Source organism: Physeter macrocephalus, chromosome 14 (genome assembly GCF_002837175.3).
Source record: "Physeter macrocephalus isolate SW-GA chromosome 14, ASM283717v5, whole genome shotgun sequence".
NCBI lineage: Eukaryota > Metazoa > Chordata > Mammalia > Artiodactyla > Physeteridae > Physeter > Physeter macrocephalus.
Genome location: NC_041227.1, coordinates 22,643,458 through 22,666,542, shown reverse-complemented (window position 1 = coordinate 22,666,542; position 23,085 = coordinate 22,643,458). Strand labels below are relative to the sequence as shown.

The window sequence follows — 23,085 nt, the reverse complement described above, 5'->3', positions numbered from 1 at the left end:
GAGCCCAGTCCATGCTCCAGACAGGAGACAGGGGACAAACTGTCCACTGTTAATACAATCCAGATTTTTCCTGAATCCTAAGGAAGATTTTCTAAACTGGCCTTAAATTGAATTCCATGACCACTGTATATACTATATACACTAATATACCAGTGTACAGTCATCCAATCAACAATTATCTATTGAGTACCTAATATGTACAAGGCATTTTTGGTACTGAGGTAACATCCATAAACAAGACAGACCAAATCCCTGACCCCTTAGAGTCTAGTTGGCAAGAGTAAAATAACAAAGTATTTTCACAGGAAGAAGTAAAAGCTAACAAGAGAAATAATGTAGGGTAGGAGAAGAGAAAATGACAGACAAGAGTAGAGCTCTCTTAGATGGGATAAACAGAGAAATCAAAACAATATGTGCATGTGGGAGGAAGGCACCATATAAAAATATATCAGTAAAATAGTTGTGCTTATGTGGAGGAATTATGAATGATTTTATCACCATTTTATCACCATTTATCACCATTTCCTATAGAAAACATGAATTCACATAGCTCAGGAATTATAGTTTTGCATTAGCAGATAGGGGAAGTCATGCAGTTTGCCCTACCCTTCTCTAAGCTTTCAAGAGGTATTTTTTTTTTAAGTTTAAAACTATTCTCCTTCCTTAGTGATTTACAATTAATGTTGGAACCACATAACTGAACTAACTCCAAGTGGGGATCGGAGTTCAGAAAATATTTGTGCTACCTCAGTACAAATTTCCTGAATGAGAAAGGGTAAGAGGGTTAGTCATGTGTCACCTAAAAGCAACCAGAAACATGAAGTCTGGGCTTATACAAATACTTTTTAGCCATTCTGCTTCACACTATTTGTCCTCCTAACCTGTAATGATTAAAGCCTGGTCTTCAAACACCACAGAAATCAGACACTCAGCATATACAATGTTAACATGAACTATAAAGAGATTTAAAAAGCCACAGTTGTTCAAAATGCCATGTGCCTCCATGCCTTTGTACCTATCACCTCCTTTGCCAGAAACACCTGTTGCCCTTTCACTAACTGAGCGGTCAGCAAACTATGGTCCATGGGCCAAATCAGGCCCATTGCCAGTTTGTAAATAAACATGAATTCAGAGTTCAGGAATATAGTTTTGCAGTAGCAGACAGGCAGGTTGGAACACTGCCATGGTCATTTATGTATCATCTATGGCTACTCTGGTGCTACAACAGCAAAGTTATGTAGTTGCAACAGAGAACATATAACCTGCAAAGCCTAAGATATTTACTATCTGGTTCTTTTCAGGAAAAAGAAAAAATGCTGACCCCAGCTCTAACCTCAAGTTTTATCTCCTTTCTTTAGGTGTTTCTAGATTCTCCAGACATGTTACCTAATTTCAATATATCAGTTATTGCCCTGAAAGAATAATTATTTATAGGTCTGAAACTAAAGGGAAGGACCAGGGCTTCTATTTCTCTGTATATCTTTGTTGTCTACCTACCTCACAATGTTCAATAAATGCTGGCTGAATAAATCACAGAAAACAAACCTGCATGCTGGACATTTTGATTTGCTTGCAGCTGAGGGGCTCCTGAATTCCCAGGGGTAGTTGCTGTGGTCGAAGGCACCTGACCTTGCATAAAGTTCGGATTGGCCTGTCCTGCTGAGAAGCCAGGTGGGAGGCGTTTAGGCATTCCTTAATAGAAAACAACGAGTAAGGCAGTTACCTAGCAAATTTATACTTTTGCTTAGATGTGGAATGAATAAGGAAGGATGAGCTGCATGAAGTCTCCACTGGCTTAGCTCTCTCTGTCACACTGGTAGGATCTTTAATAAGGTTGGGAAAGATGGTTAAAAAAATCAACACAATCTCTTACATGAGCATTGTCAAAATGAAAAAGAAATACTAAAAAATTTACACTTAGAACATGCCAAGGAAAAGATGGCAATCTGCTCCCTAAATGTGATCTGAGGCCACGTCACAGCAAGGTTTAGGGCTCACTTTTCTGTAATACAACGGACCCCAAAACTTTACATACTTTAACACAGGTACCAAAGGAATATGCTAAATTCTCTCATATTCACACAAACTGATAAGAACTACTATAAAACAAAGACCTGGGTCCTGATATTAAGCATACAAAGGTGATTTTTTTTTTTTCCATTGAGGGAAATGGATGATAATTTCCTTTGTGGAAAATTTCTCCCCAGTATTGTGCTTGTCTCTTTGGAAGAGACGAGAGATCAGAAACAATTCACAGGAGCGTCAAAGTGAGGGTATATTAAATTTATCATTACACCTTCCCCTCAAAAGGTTTGCTGAAATACTGACAGCTATGGTACCAAAAACCGTACTCTAATGCAATCTTACTAAAGTAGTATTTTCTTTTATAGGACGGTTTAATTTCAGAAAACAAATCTGTAATAAGGAGAATCTCAGAACCCACTCATAGTTTATAACATAGGCCTGGATGTGGCCAGATCACCTAGGTGAGCACATCACTTGCTCTATGAAAAGCATTAAGACCTAAGCTCACTTAAAATTTTTTTGTATTAGTCCATTTACTTAAGGGCCAAATTTTCAATGTCCTGAAAAACGCTCTGTAGACAAATATGCATTTGTCCTTTCTTTAGCAGTGACAAGTCCCCATTTGCATGCTTCCATTGTAATTAAATCAGTAATCACATTTGCAGGAGGGACTACCCAGCTTCCACTGATCCAAGGCTAGATGCCCAGAACAGTGAAGTTTGGAGCTGAAACATTCTTGCACTTTCTAAAAACTTCTTAGGATTCAAATATTACCGCCTGCATGTCAGTAAAAGTAATTACAAGAGAGTGAAAAGACTGATGAGCAACTTAATTTCACCAGAAATCATGGGAACATGCCTTTGCTATGTTGCACTAAAGATGCAAGGGTTTTTTTCTGGGTAGGCAATGGGTGTCTTTTGGTGGGGGGTATGTTTATCAGATGACGGTATTACTGCCTATACCTTACTGAAAAGCTCCAAGCACATTCATGTGCACTAGATCAATGATTAATAATAAATAATAAACATGGAGATGAATAAGTTTTACTGTAATCGTTTTACCTCTCACACATTAAGCTCCATTGCTTTTTCTTCATACAAGAGGCACCTTACAAAATAAATAAATAAATCTCCTTTAGGTATAACTGGTGGAATTCCCTCTCTAAGGAGCAGGCATTGGCATTATAAAACTATAAAAGTCAATGATTTCTGAACTTATTCCCCTTTATACTTTAATCAAATTTAACAAATACCATGCTATTTTACTAACTAGGATTATCAAAATTGAAAATCAGAAGGGCCTTTTCCCCAACAAAACCCTATTCTTATCTTTTCATTTTTGCTCTATTGCATAATCTTAATGTTTTCAACAGCTGAGCCGCTTAAGCTGTTAATAAAATCCTGTTTCTTCTGGACGTTTTAATTTACTAGTAGAAGATCAAGCAAAAATATTTTGAAAATCAAAATGAACATCTCTATATTGAATTTTACCTGCATTTTTATCCAGAGGGCTAGCTTAAACATAACCAGTAAGATGCTGCATAATGTATCAAGTTAACTAAGTCATATCAAGTGTCACCACTATATCCACAAAACCAAATAATTACATCCTTATTTCACTCCCTCCATTAACTCTAAAAATTGAAGTTCTGCTAAGATCTACCTCTAGTAAATTTACCAACACAAATAGCTTCAGTGTTCCTCACCTCCTAGGCCTGGATGTAAACTCTGTGGCCCCTGATTTGGTGGTTGCTGCTGCATCACCATGAAGTTAGGTGGCACGTTTCCCTGTTGAACCATAGGATTCCGACCCGGAGAGCTGACGGGCTGCTGAAATCCCTGGGGAAGTGGGTTATTTTGAGGTGGCCTTGGTCCCATCTGCTGCTGAGTTTGGTTAACCGTTGGGGAGGATGCAGGAGATCCCTGCTGGAAGGAGGAGGGTGAGGAGGCAGGAGACTTGTTGGTGAGGTGGGGCTGCTGCAGGGGGGCTGGGACCCTAGAGGGCCCTCCCTGCAAGCTCTTCATCTGAGGAGCTGTGAACTGGCCTGGGTTGCTCATCTGAGGAAAGTTTGTATGGGCTTGTGAAGCTTGCTGGCTGCCAAAGGGATACGGAGGGGGAGGGTGGGAAGGTGTCTGTACCGTGGCTAAGGATGGTCTTGCCTGGAGTTGCTGTTGCATTGGGCCAGGCAAGGGAGCCTTCTTCCACCCTTGATTTGCAGTCATTGTGCCCAGAGAACTCTGGGCTGGAGGAGGCTGAAGGGCTCCCGAAGGCAGCTGGTTCCAGCCTGGAGGAACAGGCACCTGAGCTGGGGCAGTAAACTGGGGTCGAATTCCCTGCGGCTGCTGCTGATGTTGCTGTGGGGGTCTTGTCTGCAGCTGCTGCTGCTGTGGCTGTGGCTGCGGCTGCGGCTGCAGCTGGGGAAAATTAGCTGGGTTTATCTGTCTGTTCACAGGGACAGGCTGCATTGGGTGGTGCGGGGGAGCTAAAGATCCTGAGGGATGACTTTGCTGCTGTATATGGAGCCCAGAGAGGAGTGGATCCATTGCATCTGTTTAAAGACAGTCAACAAAGCAATAATTAACTTACTGCAACCTAGATCCTTCAGCAATCCTACAGTCCTGGCAATTCTGCAAATATAGAGTAAAATCTTCTGGGATCATTCAATGAAACGTTTGTGAGCACTTGCTATAATGTAAAGCAACTGCCAAGATGACAGAAAGATGAATCTTGTCTAGAAAGAGCTTATGATTCTAAGTGGATATAAGAGCCAAACATAAAATGTGGAGAGCAGTATTCTCCAAAGCATATTCTGAGGAACTATAAGAAAACAAAACAAATACAGAATTCTTGGTCATGGAGTGGCAGGACTAAGTAGGCCAAGGAATAGATTTTTAGGAATAAGAATAATGATAAGAATAATGAGAAATTCTAAGAAGAAATTCTGAGAAGGAAATGATGACTTTCAGCTTGAAGAAACTGCAGATTTTACATAGAAGACAGCATTTAAGCTGCGCAGTTAGGAATCTGACATCAGAGAGAGGTGAATTTTGTAATGATCTGTGCAGGGAGTTCAGCCTCTTCAATTCTCAAAGACTGGAGGTCAATACCTGACTGAGAAGCAGGGCGAGGAGTCCTGGGCTGCAGTTCTGAATTGGGGCCTGGTGCCATCATGGAAGATGACACATTTCCACCCTGGGGTATCATAACAGTGGCAGGGCTGGTCATCCTTATTAATCCTAGAGAAAAAAAAATCCCTAGAATAGAGTACTGGCATTGGCACAATGTTTGTTTTTAATGAAATATTTCAAAAATATAAGAAGGTATGGAAAATTTTTATACCACCATCTACCTTATTTAAATCTACACATTCTACCCTGCCTCCTTCAGATATATATGCAGATACACCAGAAGCTGCCTCCTCCTTCCCAATCTCATTCCATTCCCTCCTTCTTATCTTATATCTGGGGTTAACAGTTCCATGCATGTTTATCTTTCCTACATACATAAACTGCATTACATTTTTTTGTATGCTTTTAATCTTTGTATAAGTGACACCATTCTATATGCATTCTTCTTCAGTTTCCCTTTTCACTTAATATTATTTTCTGAGATTCATCCATCTTGGCTGCTATAATAGTGCCCCATTTTATGGAACCGATAAATCCATTCTCCTGCTGATGAATACTAACTTTTCATCCTTAGAATTTGCAGTGTCATGTATTGGTCCTGTATTCCACAGACATGTAAGAGTGTCTTTAGACTATATACTTAAAACTGCTAGGTTTTAAAGTATAAGCACCTTCAATTTTACTAGATATTGGTAAACTGCACTCAAAAGCGGTTACGCCAGTTTATACTCTTACTAGCAGTCTGAGAACTCCTCTTGCTCCACATCTTTCTAATTTCTTTTATTTTTAAAAAATTGTTTGAAGATTTTTTTCAAGTATTTTACTTGTTTGTTTATTTATTTTTGGCTGATTTGGGTCTTCGTTGCTGTGCACGGGCTTTCTCTAGTTGCAGCGAGCGGGGGCTACTCTTCATTGCGGTGCACAGGTTTCTCACTGCAGTGGCTTCTCTTGTTGCGGAGCATGGGCTCTAAGTGCGTGGGCTTCAGTAGTTGTGGTGCACGGGCTCAGTTGCTCTGTGGCATGTGGGATCTTCCTGGACCAGGGGTCGAACCTGTGTCCCCTGCACTGGAAGGCAGATTCTTAACCACTGTACCACCAGGGAAGTCCCTAAAGATTTTTTTGATGTGGACTACTTTTTTTTTGTGGTACACAGGCCTCTCACTGTTGTGGCCTCTCCCGTTGTGGAGCACAGGCTCCGGACGCACAGGCTCAGCGGCCATGGCTCACGGGCCCAGCCACTCTGCGGCATGTGGGATCTCCCCAGACCGGGGCACGAACCCATGTCCCCTGCATCGGCAGGCGGGTTCTCAACCACTGCACCACCAGGGAAGCCCGATGTGGACCGCTTTTAAAGTCTTTATTGAATTTGTTACAATATTGCTTCTGTTTTATGCTTTGGATTTTTGGTCGTGAGGCAAGTGGGATCTTAGCTCCCCGACCAGAGATGGAACCCGCACCCCCTGCATTGGAAGGTGAAGTCTTAACCACTGGACCGCCAGGGAAGTCCCTCTAATTTCTGATACTATTAGACTTTCTAGGATTTAGCATCTGTGCTTGTAAGTGAAAATAGCCTATAATTATCCTCTCTTCCTGTCCTTTAATTTTAGCATCAAGATTAAAACAATTTCAAAATGAGCTGGAAAGCATCTTTCCTCTTTTTCTATGCTCTGAAAGAATATGTGTATCTGTCTTTTAAATATTTAGTAAAACTCACCTGTAAAATCATCTGAGCCTGTGGTTATACTAATTGATTCATAGGGAGACAGATTAATTATTTCAATTTCTTAAGTAGTTAGAGATTTTTCATTTGACATGCCTTATTAAGTCAGTTTTAAATTATATTTTCCAGAAAACTGTTTCTTTGCCAATGCTTTCAAATTTATTAGCATAAACTTATTCATGGAATACTCTTCTTTCCATTCTTTTTTAAAATTAAGGGATTCCCCTGGTGGTCGAGTGGTAAAGAATCTGCCTTCCAATGCAGGGGACGTGGGTTCGATCCCTGGTTGGGGAACTAAGATCCCACATGCCGTGGGGCAACTGAGCCCGCGTGCCACAACTACTGAGCTTGTACGCCTCAACGAGAGAGCCCATGTGCGGCTAACTACAGAGCCCATAGGCTCTGGAGCCCGCACGCCACAACTATAGAGAGAAAACCCACACGCCACAACTAGAGAGAAGCCTGCGTGCCGCAACTAGGGAGAAACCCGAGCAGACCGCGCGCCGTGATGGAAAAAAAAAAAAAAAAAAAAAGATCCCGTATGCCTCAACAAAGATCCTGTGTGCCGCAACTAAGACCCGACACAGCGAAAAATAATAAGGAAAATAAACAAATAAATATTTTTAAAAATTAAGATATAATTCACATACTATTAAATATACCCTTTAAAGTGTATGCTTTTTTTCTTTCTTGACATTGCTTGTGCCTCTTTTTTATTTATTTGTCTTACCAGGATCATCAATTTTAGTTGCCTTTTCAAAGAAATATCTTGGTTTTGCTGCTCTGCTCCACTGGGTTTTTTAATTCATACTTTACTTATCTCTGCTCTTACCTTTATTATTTCCTTCCTCCTAAATTATTACTTTGCTATTCTTTTTCTCAATTCTTAAGTCAGACATTTGGCCTGTTAATTTTCAGTTGATGTTCTGCTCTAATGTAAGTATCTGAGGGCTCAAATTTTCTTCCTAATGCTGTACTGTCTACATCTCACAAGTTTTGATATGTACCATTCTCATTATTCCCTTCTAAATATTTTCTAATGTCAATCATGATTGCTTTTTAAAAAAATCATTGGGTATTTAGAACATATTTTAAAATTTCTAAATATATGGGATATTTTAGTTGGTCAGTTTTTTTTTTCTTCTTCTGCTTCTTTTTTTTGGGCCACTGACTTGACTTAATTGCACTGTGGTCAGAGAAAATGATCTCTGTGTTACCAATATTTGGTATTTACTGAAACCTACTGTGGGAATAACACACGGTCAATTTATATAAATGTTACTCTTGTAAAGATTAAGAATTCTTGAATTATTAGTGTATGGTTTCTGAATATATCCATTATATCAAACTATTCTATTATTCAAACTTCCTTTATCCTTACTTGTTTTTGCTCAATCCATCAATTTCTAACCCAGGTGTGTTAAAATCTCCCCTAGGATTTGCTGTCTATATGAATTCTGACCATTTTTGCCTCACATATTTTGAGGCTAGGTTATTAAGAACACAAAAGTTTAGCTATCTTCCTGAATTCTTCCTTTTATATTATACAGTGGTCCTTTTTATCCTCAGTAATGCTTTTTATCTGATAAAAATATTGTTATTCTCCTTTTTCTTGGTTAATATTCATCTGGATTCTCTATTTTTCTCTATGCTTTTGACTATGAACTGAGACCTTACGTTTTATATCATTCCTGTAAGAGCACATAACTAAATCTGAGATTATTATTCAATCTATTAATCACTTTCTTTTTATCAGTGCTTATAATCCATTTGCATTTATTGTTAATTACTGGTATATTTTGGTTTATCATTTTATGATACCACTGCTTTTTACCCTTCTTTTTCTATGCTCTTTTCCTACTTTTCCTGAATTTTATTGTATTGATTTTTACATCATGCCCTTCCTTTCTACCCCCCCACTACTAGTTTAGAAGCTATACATTCTATTTCTATTATTTTAGTGCTATTTTAAAAATGTCAACAGACATATCTGACTTAATGTCTAAAGACCATATATGATCATCATTATTACTAAATAAGTCAATGCTTATTTAGATTTACCCCATGTTTACCAATTATTTAGCTCACCATTCCTTCTTAGCTCATATTTCTTCCATCTTAGGTTCAATTTTCTTCTTCCTGAAGTACATCCTTGGGCAGTTCAATTAGCAAGGGTCTGTTAATGGTAAATTCTCTTAGTCTCTTTAAAAAGGTCTTTAATTCATACTACTCTTGATACTATAGCTTTGTTTAAAATTCTGGGCTGTTAATAATTTTCTCATCACTTTGAAAATATTATTCTAATGTTTCATGGCTTCCAATGCTGCCACTGAGAAATTAGCTGTGGGTCTGATAATCTTCCCTTTGTAAATAACTGGTCTTTCATTTTGACTTGCTTTTAACATTCTCTTTGTTTTTCATGCTCTGTAGTTTTACAATTTTGTGTCTAGATGTGAATTTATTTTTATTTGTAGGGCTCAGAATTACTGGACTTCTGAATCTGAGGACTCATGTCTTCCATCAATTCTGGAAAAATTTCAGCCATTCTCTCTTTCACTATTGTCCCTCCTCAATTTCTTTATCTTCTTCTGGAACTCTTTTCAAATATACATTCAACTTTTTCATTTTATCCTTCACTTCTCTTGACCTCTTTCATATTTCCATCTCTTAATTTATTGTCTGCTGTATTCTGGGTAATTTCTTCAAACTCACCTTCCAATTCAGCTGTCTAATTTGCTGAATAAGTTATTCACTTCAATAATTTTTAAATTTCTATAAGTTCTGTTTTTCCCCCAAATTCTCTTTGTGTTTTGATAGCGTCTTGTCCTCTTCTTAGAATTTTCGTTATTTTAAACATGCTGCTTTCCTATTATCTAGAATTCTGGAGGAAGGGGCTCTAATTTAAATTTTATGAATTTGGAGTAGGCTTTATGAGAAATCTGCAATGGTTTGGGGTGAGAGCTTCAACGATTATTACCAGTTTAGGACCACTTAATAACTTAGCTTAGCTGTACCTGGGTCATTTCAATAATACTTTAAATGTCCAACATGCATAAGGATAGAGAAGACAATTCTACAACAATCCTTTCTCCCAATCCTCAGCTAGAGCCCAGACCAAGAGAGACAAGTTTTGCATTTGTCTCCTTGTGCCAGAGAGTGAAAATTTTCTAATCTACCTTTTACTGAAAATCTTGGCTTCATGAAGGATTCCTAATTCTAACTTCTTTATGTGGACCCAAGGCAAGGCTTCAAATTTTATCCCTCTTGGCCATTAAAACTCAAATTTCTTAGCCCCTGCAGCATCTCTTCATTTGTTTACTGCTATTCAAATTTTCTTCTTTGACTTCTTTCTTGCCCTGGGGATTTCCCTTACTGTCTTACAAGCTCAGCTGTGCATTAAATGTTATATTTCATCCAGCATTTTCAGGTGTTTTGTAGTTGCGAGAGGGCAATTAGGTAAATGTTTATCTGTTAAAAATGGATTTGTTTCTACCGGTTTGTACGGCAGAAATTGAGACACAGATGTAGAGAACAAACGTATGGACACCAAGGGGGGAAAGCAGCAGGGGGATGGGGGTGGAGGTGTGATGAATTGGGAGATTGGGATTGACATGTATACACTGATGTGTATAAAACTGATGACTAATATGTACCTGCTGTATAAAAAAATAAAAAAATAGATAACTAATAAGAACCTGCTGTATATTAAAAAAATTCATTAATAAAAAAATGGATTTGTTTCTGAGGAACCCCACCTCATTTTTCAAAGATGGTAATTAGACAGTGAGAAAGTTCTTAAGAGATAAGAAGAAACAGGTTTTCTTAGTCTACAATCAGCTTCCTATCCTCAGAAATGTTTAAGCGCATGCTGGCTACATGCTTAGTAGAGATACTATAGAATACATTCCAGCACTATGTGGGAATCTGGACTACAGCCATGATTCACAACTGGGGGTAATTTCATCCCCCAAGGGGTATTTGGAAATGTTGGAGACAGTTTTGGTTGGAACAACTGGGGGAAAAAGGTGGAGGTGCTACTGGAACCTGATAGGAGGCCAGGGATGCTGCTGAATATCCTACAATGCATAGGACAGCTCCCCACAAGAAAGAATTATTGGTTCAAAACATCAATAGCGACACATGACTAAATGACTACTATGGTATAATCACAAATCTTGGGATTCTATGAGGCTATGAAAAGAAAACAGGCTACAGATTTGGTTTTCATTATGAAAGACTCCTGCTTATCAGTCAACTTTCTGTTGCCAATGCTAAGAGAAGAAAATGGCATTAAGAATAATTTAGTCTAAGACATTCTAGATACACAATTCCAAAGTTATTTATTATTGTTTCAGAGGCTAGTTAAGGTCTCTTTCCCTTGAAAAATTTCTCTGTTTAGTTTAACCAAATGTTAAATTTTGTTTACATCCACTATCCCAATGGACAACAGAGAAAAAACATTCTTAAAGTATGCTTGGCAGTAAAGAAAGACACCTAGGGGTTAAAATGTTACTGTGACTACAGATCATTACTAATTGATTTTTCCTGAAACTTTATACTGTATATATTATCATAGTGTCCTTCATTAAATACCAGTCTAACCTAATTTCAACCTAAAGCTTCTAAGTTTCCTATGTCGATAATGAACTACCTACACATCACTAAAATTTACACTAACTTTTCAGAGATGCTTAGTAAATATGCCTGTTATTTGCCAGATATAGGAGAGCTTGCAATTAGTGTGTTGATATTGGTTTAAGAGTCCTAATGTTTTAAGGCTGGAAGAGATCTATAACATTGTTTCTAGGACATAATTAAATATGTTTACAGCTAACTAAGGCTAGTAAATATTAAGACATCTGGCCAGAAATTGAGACCAGAACCCAGATTTCCTGAGTCTCACCCTAGGTCTACTCTTTCTTTCACTAACTATATGCAACTTGGCTAAACTCTGCCCACTCTTCTTCTGGCCCTGGTTCTTCAGTAGTGGCAATAGCGTCACCTATAATCTCTCATCAAGCTGCCTTAACACCAAATGCTCAGACTTCTATGGAGAAATATATCTTTTAACTCCCTACTATAGGTTCCAGGTTGGGTATTTTACATTTACTATATAGTACTCCAAAACAGCCCAACAGCACAGGCCCTGACACATAACAGGAACTCAGTAAATGTTTGCTATATGGCTCAGCGCTCATCCATCTTCAAGCATGAGCTCAAAAGACTATAGGCACTACTATCTCATTTTATAGGTGAAGAAACAGTTGCCTGGAGAGTTACAGTGACTAGCTTGAGGTAAACACTAAATGGCAGGGCCAGGATAAAAACCTAGTTCCAATTCTATATGGCCAAGTCTTCAGCTATAGTTCAGAAAAATGGCTTTATAAATTGAGCTTCTCTATTCTGCTGCATTTCTTCAAGAGCTACTGTGGTAGATGGGGAGGTGAATGATTGGGTATAGTTTCAGGTACTTGCTCTCCTTCAACCATAGCAGCTGCGCTTTTCTGGCTTATTTGAATAAAAGATCCTGCAGCAGAAAAATTTCAAAAGCCACTAGTGTTGTGAAAATAGCACTGACCTGGGGAGTTAGAGCTGTGATATTAGCCCACTGCTACTTGACCCAGGACAAATTGCTTCCTTTTTGTGAACTCCACAGGTTCCTCAGCTTCAAATGAGAGAGCCAACTCAATTCTAATATTCTGTGACCCACAGAATATTGAGTTCAATCTCTAAGAAATTTCAGGACTGCTAAAAAGTTAGCAAAAATTTATAACTCTCTCAAATTCTAAATAGATAAAAACACAATATTCTCCCACATACTTCTGCAGATTACACATAAGCACACAAGAACTCTCAGCTCACAGATTCTCAGTCACAGAGAAAGGTGGGAGTTGGAAAGCTACACTATGCTATAAACACCCTGAGGGTAGAAGATGTTTTATTCAGTTCTACTTTCAACACTTAGCATAGGTCCTGTCATACAATGAAAACTCAATAAATGTTTGCTGCATGGTTCAGGGCTCATCTACCTTTAAGCATAAGCCCAAAAGATCACAAAGACTGTATATGCTCTATGCTCTGTGATTCTAGCCTCCTGAGAGTCTAGATTCACGTCTTGCTTTCCTGAACCAATAAACAGAAATGTGTCAGGAACCCCCACCTATCTTGCAGGACCCAAATGATCATACACTAGCAAATAAAGCCAAAAAAGGAAACTAGTAAAATGTCATACAATTGAGTAGATCTCACCTGGACCACCTGCCATGGGAAATCCCGCCTCTATCCTAACTGAATTTCCGGCTCCCATGGGTCCATTCATTCTCACATCTTGGCTTCGGTTCTGAGCCAAAGCGAGGTTGATAGCACCCTCCCCTGAAAATGATAGTTAGGTTAAAAAGGAAATCATCAGAATAAGATGCAAATTTCGTTTAAAAACAGATATGCGAGAGCTTTAGTTTTATGTGCTTTTGAAGAATTACGGTACGTTTACCACCACAAAAAGGGTGAGTTCAATACTATACAGGTCTTTCTTCAACCTCACCTGAGCAGGTTCATTTACATGAAGCACAGGGAGAACATAACCAATTCTCACAATACAGCAGACGGACAATCGTTAATGATGTATGGCATAAGCAGAGAGCTTGGAACTTTGAATATTTATTTTCAACCAACTCACCTTGAATGCGTGTGTGTAGGAAGAAAATATTCTCAGAAAGTCTCAAAATCCTAGATTACCTTTTGAGAATTTATGATCAGAAATTAGAAATACGAGTAGGTTTAATGGAGAAAGAACATACAATGGCATGGACACTGTGACATTTGTAAGCAAAATACCATTTCCCTTTCAATGACTGCAATATAAATAGATATGCAGCAGAGAAATTCATGCAATGAAGAGTAGATAGGTTGCTACTAATCTACCTCTGAGACATCTTACGATAAAGACCAACATTTTGTATAGGTTTTTTTTTTTTTTTTTTTTTTGCGGTACGCGGGCCTCTCACTGTTGTGGCCTCTCCCATTGCGGAGCACAGGCTCCGGACGCGCAGGCTCAGTGGCCATGGCTCATGGGCCCAGCGCTCCATGGCATGTGGGATCTTCCCGGACCGGGGCACGGACCCGCGTCACCTGCATCGGCAGGCGGACTCTCAACCACTGCGCCACCAGGGAAGCCCCTTGTATAGGGTTTTTATGCTTACAAAATTGTATCTCACTTGAACCTCACAATAGCCTGGTAGGTAATGTCACGAGAAGTGTTCCAATTGAGTAGACTCTAAAGTTAGAGGCAATTTAAATCTCACTTGATAAAAAGGTCTCTGAAACAAGTTTTGGGATGCTTCCTTGTGCTTAATCCCAAACTTTGACTACTGTTACTCTGGAAGACAGCACCACCTTGTGGGCATATAAAAGTATAGCTAGGCTGTGGCTGAAAATTTGAAAGGGTGCGTTCACCTTGTTCCTTAACTTAATGTTTTACAGAGCTAGATGATAAAGAAGGAAGCCAAAGAGGGCACAGCAGTTTCCTCTGTCTTGTCACTGATCTAGGTCAGCTAGATAAATAGATAAAATATTAAGTATTTTAACCCGGCAGGTAGCTTGGTAATAGGGAACAAACACACTACCAATAAGTGACCAATCACTATAAGATGCTATAAGATGTTCTAAGTTGCCTATGGGAGTCAGGAAGAAAAGAGAAAAGAGAATACAGATCTTGAGGGTTTCCACTAAAGGGAAAGAACTATTAATACACTAAACTTGCTAAGACATTCTAGGTGGAAAGAGTATTGTTCTTGAAATGGACATCAGATCAAGTAAATGGCTTGTGGCTGCTATTGACAGCCCAGACGTGGTCCTTGCCTTATCTAACCTCAACTCACACTACTTTCTCCTTCAATAACAAGGATTCAGCCTCAGTGGAATTTTTTTTTACTTTCTTAGGCACACAAACACACTTCTCACCTCAAGGCCTTTTTGCACATGTTGTTCTCTCTGCCTAGAACAGTTCTCCCACACTCTTCACATAAACCAACTTCTCAATTTTCAATGTAATCTTAAGTGTCACATGCCCCAAAAGGCCTTCTCCAATCTTCTTATCTAAGGTGAGGTCACCCTTATCAGAACATCTTGTTACTTCTTCAGAGCACATCCCATGTATCAACAGTTACTTATTCATTCACTTACAGTTATTAACAGTTAATTAATTGTTATTAACAGTAACCCCCTTTACTCTCAATTTCCTAATTTAGATGATAAATTATATGGCCACCTTAATTATATCCTTTAAACACTGAACAGTGCCTGGTACACAGTAGGCACTCATTAGCTATATACTGGCTATATGATGAATAGTCATCTTATTATAACCTTACAAAGTATCATAGGCATTTTTCTATACGATAAATGCATTCCTTGAAAACCTCGCAGTCTATAAAAATCTCACACTGAATAGGTTTTATGGGAAAAACAGGGTTGAGGCAAACTCAAAACCCATGCAGCTTTGTAACCAGAGCACTAATAAAAACAAAAATTGGTGTAGGCAACATACCCCAAAACAGTAGAATGAAAATGACTGGTTAAAGGTGGGAAATAATGTAGATGCAGTGGAGCTTTGAGCCAGTGAAGCCACCATTAAGGTGGGCACAGGAGAAACTGAAACTTCACAAGCCGAGAGCCATGCAATGCTGAGGGTATACTTCTGGGGAAGGTACCTGAGCGTAACTTCTCATTCTTAATTTTCCTGAAATAAAGCTGAAAGGACTCCTACCTATATAGCAACAGATCTGAAGGCTTTTTGGCTTTTCTTGCTGATGGGGGTTGGCAAACTATGGCCTGTGGGCCAAATCTAGCCTGCTGCCTGTTTATTTAAATAAGTGTTATTGGAACACAGCACATTCATTCAGTTATATATTGCCTATGGCTGTTTTTGTACTACTACAGTAGAGCTGAGTTGTCATGACAGAGATCTTCTGGCCCACAGAGCCAAAAAAATTTATTCTCTGGCCCTTGACACAGACTCCTGCTTTAAATCAGAATGAATTTACAGAGGAGTCACAAAATGTCCTCAAAAAAGACATCTCCCCAACTCCCTGGCCAAAACTCAAAAGAAGGGTACAGGGAGTATTCTTCGATGGAGAACAGTCTGTTGGGAGGAACAACCTGTCCCTCCAGCCCTGCAGCAGACACCACGACAGTGGCAATACCTTCTCTTACAACTTAAAAGGCATCAGCCCATCACCAGTTTCACAAAAGCAACAGCTATTGCCACCACTTTCACTCCTGCCTGAGTTCCCAGGGAGTGTGGAAAGAGAAAAGGAGATTACCTGGGACACATATGTGTACCCTAAAAGTTAAAGAACTCTTTTCTGTAATGTGATAATCACTGCCATATATAAATTTCATAATTTCTTGTAATCTATGTTATCTATTTGGCTTCCTTGCTGGTACTTGTATTTTAATTTATGGCTATAACGATAGAGGGGAGTCAGCATCTTACCCTTTTAAGAATCTGTAGGAAGTAGGTATGATTAAGAGAAGAAACTGGTGTTTCCTTTCTCCAGAGGAAAACACTACCACAAAGCCCTTTTAATTCAGGTAAATAGGTAAGAGAGACTATAAAATGTTTGGGGTTTTTAAGAAACTGCTTACATGTTTCTTATAAAAAATACATGTGCTTATGTGCTTATAAAGCATAAACAGCCTATACAGTGTTATTACCAATAGTTGACTTCTACTCTTCCCAAAAGTTCATCCTACATCCAATACATTGCTGTGAATTAATTTTACTTTTCTGAATCCTTGTAGACAATCCAACATTTTTTGAAACAAACTGGTTATTGTTTAAGCCACTATTTCCTTGTTTATCAAATTATGGAATTTACCCCATTTCTCAATCTATATATCTCTAAATAATCTCTCTAAATAATCTGTTTGTTGATATCACCCCTTCTGGGGCACAGCAACCTACAATCTTAACTGCATAAAATGTGTCTCACTCCTACATACAAAATGTTGACCTTTCGGTTACTGAGGTTCAATGGAGCATTTAGGTCCTATGCAAGCACAGGGTCAGGAGGGCTTGGCCCACCAGGGCAAGAGAAGGCTGGAATCACTCACTGGTTGCCACCTTGTTTACATCAACACAGGAGGGGAAAAGAAGGTTTTAGTTCATTGGGTAACAAAAGATAGCATCTTCTTTGTGCTTCCCCATACTTGGTACTTACATCTCTCAGGTTTGTCTCCCTCATCAAGGTCATGAGCTCCTTTTGAGTTTATAATGGCAAAGACCATATTTTATTTATCATTTATTCTGAGGGCTAAAGCAAAGTGTTACTATTATATATGTGCTTCCCTTGCTTTCATTCAACACATGTTTATTAAAGAACTTGACATGTACAGGCAAGCAAAGATTCAACAGTGAGCGAAACAAGATACGGTCCCTGCCCCTACTGGAGCTTGCAGTCCATGGGGGAACAAAACAATCATCAAATAAGTGCTTTAATCAAAGTGTGAGAAAATGATCTGAGGGGGAAAAAAACCAGACTTTTGTAAGAGTACATGAAAAAAGACTCTGACTTAGTCAAGGAGTTCAGAAAACACCTCTTCAAGATTTAAGCTGGAAAAAAAAAAGATTTAAGCTGATACTTGAAGGCTGAGTAGGTATAACTAAGGGAAAGGGGAATGGTAGGGAACAATATCCATATAGAGAAGACATCAATGCAAAGGACTCCTGGCAGGAAGAAGAAATGCATATTCAAGGAACCTAAAAGAAAGCTGCGGAGGCTAGAATAGATAGCAAGGAAGAAGGAGGAGAGTTGTAAAAGATAAGGCTAGATGAGAAAGGCAGAGGTCAGACCATGCAAAGCCTGAGGTCATGATAAGGAGTTAGGTCATGATTCTGTGAATAATAGCAAGCCACAGCAGGGTTTTAAGCTGTGTGTGTGTGTGTGTGTGTGTGTGTGTGTGTGTGTGTGTGTGTGTGTGTGTGTGTGTGTGTATACTCCAATCCATATAGAGAAGACATCAATGCAAAGGACTCCTGGCAGGAAGAAGAAATGCATATTCAAGGAACCTAAAAGAAAGCTGAGGAGGCTAGAATAGATAGCAAGGAAGAAGGAGGAGAGTTGTAAAAGATAAGGCTAGATGAGAAAGGCAGAGGTCAGACCATGCAAAGCCTGAGGTCATGATAAGGAGTTAGGTCATGATTCTGTGAATAATAGCAAGCCACAGCAGGGTTTTAAGCGTGTGTGTGTGTGTGTGTGTGTGTGTGTGTGTGTGTGTGTGTGTGTGTACTCCATATTTTCATTTTTAAAAGATCATTCTGTCAAAAACATCTGAAAAATGAATACTGCTACAAAAGGATTGTTCAGGGTCTCCTAGTCTCTGTTAGATAAATAAATACTAAATAAGGCTTACTGGATGGAAGGAAGCAACTGAAATTAGATATTCTTTAAAAGACAAATCAGTCCTTGGTTAGGGTACCAGTAAAATCAAAGTCTGACAGAATGACAGTCAACATCAGTCAAGGAAACGGAGTCTGAGGCTGTGGATGCTGAAGCATCAGGACCCAACCAGAGCCTCAATTCCTCTTTATCCTAAGGTGCTGCAATGTGAAGCACAGGTGACATGAGTTATTTGGCATTCTGAATTCAACTTGAGAAGAACAGACAAAGCAGCACATGTTATATTCTACTGTTCCTATAATCTGGGTCGAGACATGCACCTTCAATCTGAACGGAGAGAATTCCCAGATCCCGAAGCTGCTGGTTGTTGCTCTGAGCCAGGATCCGTAGCCGCTCCGCTGCTTCCCGGGGTATGTTGAATGTCACACGCACGCTGTTCCAGGGCTCGACCTTCTGTACCTTTAGCTTGCTGGATTCTTGGTCATGAAAGAAAGAGAATAATATTAGTAATCTTTTAGCCATCAGAAGACATGGAATGAACAACAACAACAACGTAAAAGAACAAGGTAGAATACCAGTATGGACTAGCTGAGAGAGTTTAAGCTTTGGTATTAGATAGACTTTATTATTATTCTGTTTTGTTTTTTAATAAATTTATTTGTTTTATTTATTTATTTATCTATTTATTAATTTTTGACTGCTTTGGGTCTTCGTTGCTGCGTGTGGGCTCTCTCTAGTTGCAGTGAGCGGGGGCTAACTCTTCGTTGTGGAGCACGGGCTCTAGGCACACGGGCTTCAGTAGTTGTGGCTCGCGGGCTCTAGAGCGCAAGCTCAGTAGTTGTGGCACACAGGCTTAGATGCTCCGCAGCATGTGGGATCTTCCCGGACCAGGGCTCGAACCCGTGTCCCCTGCACTGGCAGGCGGATTCTTAACCACTGCGCCACCAGGGAAGCCCAGATTTTAAATTTAATCCCAGCTGTACCACTTAGCACCTGGGTGACCATGAACAAGTTATTTCACATTTCTGAAACTTACCTTTCTTGTCTCTAAAACCATGAAAAAACTACTTCATGAGATTGTGAGTGTTAAATGAGATAATAATGTGCCAAAAATCTAGCACAGGATCTGACACACCATAGGCACTAAATAAATGGAAAGCAGTAAGATGCAGTAAGGAACATAAGAGAGAAGGGAGAGATAAGTTTAAATTAATAGAATAAGGTCTACTTCTAGACTCAGTTCAATGTATGTGAACTGAGAAGCTAAGAATATTTAAGTTTCAAATTTCAAGTAAAATTTTATAAAAATTCAACTGGCAGATATGCCAATTGTAAGATATTAGGGAATCTGTAGCTACAATTCACTAAACTTGTTTAAAGAAAGAGCACTAAAAAGGAAAATAGTAGATTCACTTATAAAATGTTAAGCAATTTTACTTCTTCAAATGAAACAACTGAAATTTTAATACTCATATTTAAATTTTCACTGGCCCTCTCTGTGAAAGATATTCATAGAGAGAGGGAGCAAACATTTCTTCCAATATCCTATAAATGCTTCAATGTAAGGAAGGCTTAAATCTTGATTCTTTATGTCTCTCATTTTTAATCTTTTTCTACTTTAAACAATTTGCACTGAAGCACACCAAACTGAGGAGAAAAGCAACATAAATTTGACAATGACATTTCAGTTAGGATATGAAAACATTACATTTCAGCAAATCTGAAAAGTCAATGCAAACTTTAGAACATGTTTTTAAATTAAGATGCAAAAGTTACACTAATTGAGGAGGTAATGTTGTAATTGTATTTCACAGATGGAAAGCAAATCCCAGGTGCAGTTAGATAATAAAAAAACATTTTTTCCCCAACAACCCCAGACAAAATAATTTTCCCTTTTGTTATAAACTCAGCTACATTAAATCTCTTGTATCCTCCATTCAATTATACATTCCAGTATTGAGAAAATGGTCATACAGGAATATCTATTCTCAAAATAAGAAATATATATGGATATGGGAAAGTGCCTACATGTTGCCTAAAGCCACTGCCACCTCCAAAACCATTATACGTTATACATTTTTCCAGACATGGAGTCCACTTGTTCTTATGTGGAAAAAAGAGACCACTTGCTAAAAGCAGAAGGTTAATACAATCACAGAGATTTAGGAAGGATTATGCAATATTTAGTTCAAGTCTGTTTTATAGGTGAGGAAACTGAAGCCCAGAAAGTCTAAGAGATTTGCCCAGAATCCAGTGGCTACCTAGCAGCATCATGGCATCAGAATCCAGCTCTGCTTTTCACGTCATTTTTCTTTCCATGATATTTATGCATCCAAACAGCAAAAGGTAGGGAGCTTGAGATCCTGGTACCACAAAGTATAGATGCTTCAGGGCTTCTTCCCAATCTGAACAGTACTGGAATCTTATACTTATGCTGTCTAGACAAACATTAAATTTGCTTATGACATTATCTACTTGTGATAAGCCTGCAGAAAAATCTTTAACTGTAACAGTTATATTTTATCAAATGTTTTAACTTCCATCATATTTGAGAACATCTGACTTAAAATACTTTTTAGATCAAGACTATAACTGATAACCGTAAGTCTGAGTTTGCTAATTTATTTAAAAGCCATTCAGCAATTTAAAAACAAGAAAAAAATGTGGATAATTAAGAGCAATGAGCAGGACTTCCCTGGTGGTCCAGTGGTTAAGAATCCGCCTTCCAATGCAGGGGACGCAGGTTTGATCACTGGCTGGGGAACTAAGATCCCAAATGCCGTGGGGCAACTAAGCCCGCGCACTGCAACTACTGAGCCCGTGCGATCTGGAGCCTGAGCCCCACAACTAGACAGCCTGAGTGCTGCAACTACTGAGCCTGCGAGCTCTAGAGCCCAAGTGCCAAAACTAGAGAGAAGCCCACGTGCTGCAACGAAGAGTCCGTGTACCACAACGAAAGACTCCACATGCCGCAACGAAGATCCCACGTGCCGCAACAAGCCCCAACACAGCCAAATAAATAAATAAATAATTTTTTAAAAAAAGAGCAATGAGCAATGAACAATTTCAGGTGCAGCTAGCCCTTAAGATATGATATATTATGACATGATTATGGTGATAATTACAACTTTCACCATAAAAGTCTCTAATACTATGTTAAACAATCCAGAACTATAAAGAAGTCTTATATAACATAATAAAAAAAAAGACCCTTGAAAAAAAAGACAGCTCTCCTCCTGACATCAATTCTAATGAATAAGACCCCAAAACCTAAAAAAGTTGGTTAGCACTTAATCAAATCAAGATCTGTGATAAAAGGATAAAATCTAGGCTTTGTACTATGTCTGAAGGGATTAAATAATTATGCTACCCAGAAAATATGGAGAACATCTAAACCAAAGTTGACAAGCACAACTTCCCACAAGACCACTACAGGTTATCTAAATGTGTGAAGAGGCCAGATGGGATTGTTGTGAGGGGAGGGCCTGCCTTCAGTGGCAGCTGCTACTCAGCACCACCTGGGATAGGAGAGCTCAATGTTATCTGACCTTTCCTGTTTAAAGACAAATCTAAAATCTGAATTTTAATGTAAAATATCTCATTTTTTAAAGCAGTGGCAATGAAATTCAAACATTAAAAAAAAAAAAAACCACAAACTAAAATGGGCCATAACACATGGCTGCACACTGGATACAGCAGGCTATTGGTTAACCAGTGACCTAAAATTTAAAAGAACAAATTTCAAGTTCATTTTAAGTAGAACCATGGAGTAAAAGATTTTTTTAAGTTTTAAGTCACCTCAAAGATCCAGTCTTACTTCTTCATTTTATAGGTAAGGAAACTAAAGACGAGAGAGCTAAAATTAGATAGAATTACTCCTATCCATTAGAACAGATAATTTAAGGATTACTATGCTAAGTAATGCTTTATTATGTTCAGTTACACCATGTACTTAAAAAAATACAACAGCATTTCTATTAAAAAAAAATCCTAAAATTCCAACTTAGCAATTAGAATCAGTCTTTCAACCTAGTACAACCACAGTTGTACTTTGTAAAACTCGAGATAACCACAGAAGGACAATTCAAAAAGAGTAACAAGGGAGATTAGCAGGCAAGATGGCGGAAGAGTAAGACGCGGAGATCACCTTCCTCCTCACAGATACATCAGAAATACAGCTACACGTGGAACTTCTCCTATAGAACACCCACCGAACGCTGGCAGAAGACCTCAGACCTCACAAAAGGCAAGAAACCCCCCACGTACCTGGGTAGGCAAAAGAAAAAAGAATAAACAGAGACAAAGAATAGGGACGGGACCTGCACCAGTGGGAGGGAGCCGTGAAGGAGGAAAGGTTCCCACACCCTAGAAGCCCCTTCGCGGGCGGAGACTGTGGGTGGCGGAGGGGGAAGCTCCGGAGCCTCGGAGGAGAGCGCAGCAGCGGGGTGCGGAGGGCAAAGCAGAGAGATTCCCGCACAGAGGATCGGTCCCGACCGGCACCCACCAGCCCGAGAGGCTTGTCTGCTCACCCGCCGGGGCGGGAGGGGGCTGGGAGCTGAGCCTCGGGCTTCAGTCGGATCCCAGGGAAAGGTCTGGAGTTGGCAGAGTGAAAACAGCCTGAAGGGGCTAGTGCGCCACGGCTAGCCGGGAGGGAGTCCGGGAGAAGTCTGGAGCTGCCGAAGAGGCAAGAGACCTTTTCTTCCCTCTTTGCTTCCTGGTGCGCGAGGAAGCGGTTTAAGCGCGCCGCTTAAAGGAGCTCCAGAAACGGGCGCGGAGCTGCCGAAGAGACAGGAGACTTTTTCTTGCCTCTTTG

The 23,085-nt window shown here is 39.3% G+C and overlaps 1 protein-coding gene across 1 annotated transcript in view; it reads right to left on the bottom strand.

Annotated features, from left to right (window-relative positions):
- Positions 1 to 23,085, bottom strand: part of NCOA6 (nuclear receptor coactivator 6) — a 110,586-nt gene that overhangs the window by 30,674 nt on the left and 56,827 nt on the right. The window contains exons 5-9 of the mRNA XM_055090467.1: positions 18,593 to 18,748; positions 13,123 to 13,245; positions 5,133 to 5,261; positions 3,731 to 4,573; positions 1,546 to 1,692 (exon numbers count right to left, since the gene is read on the bottom strand). Of these exons, the coding sequence (XP_054946442.1) occupies positions 1,546 to 1,692; positions 3,731 to 4,573; positions 5,133 to 5,261; positions 13,123 to 13,245; positions 18,593 to 18,748 (1,398 nt within the window). The remainder of the gene's footprint in view (positions 1 to 1,545; positions 1,693 to 3,730; positions 4,574 to 5,132; positions 5,262 to 13,122; positions 13,246 to 18,592; positions 18,749 to 23,085) is intronic.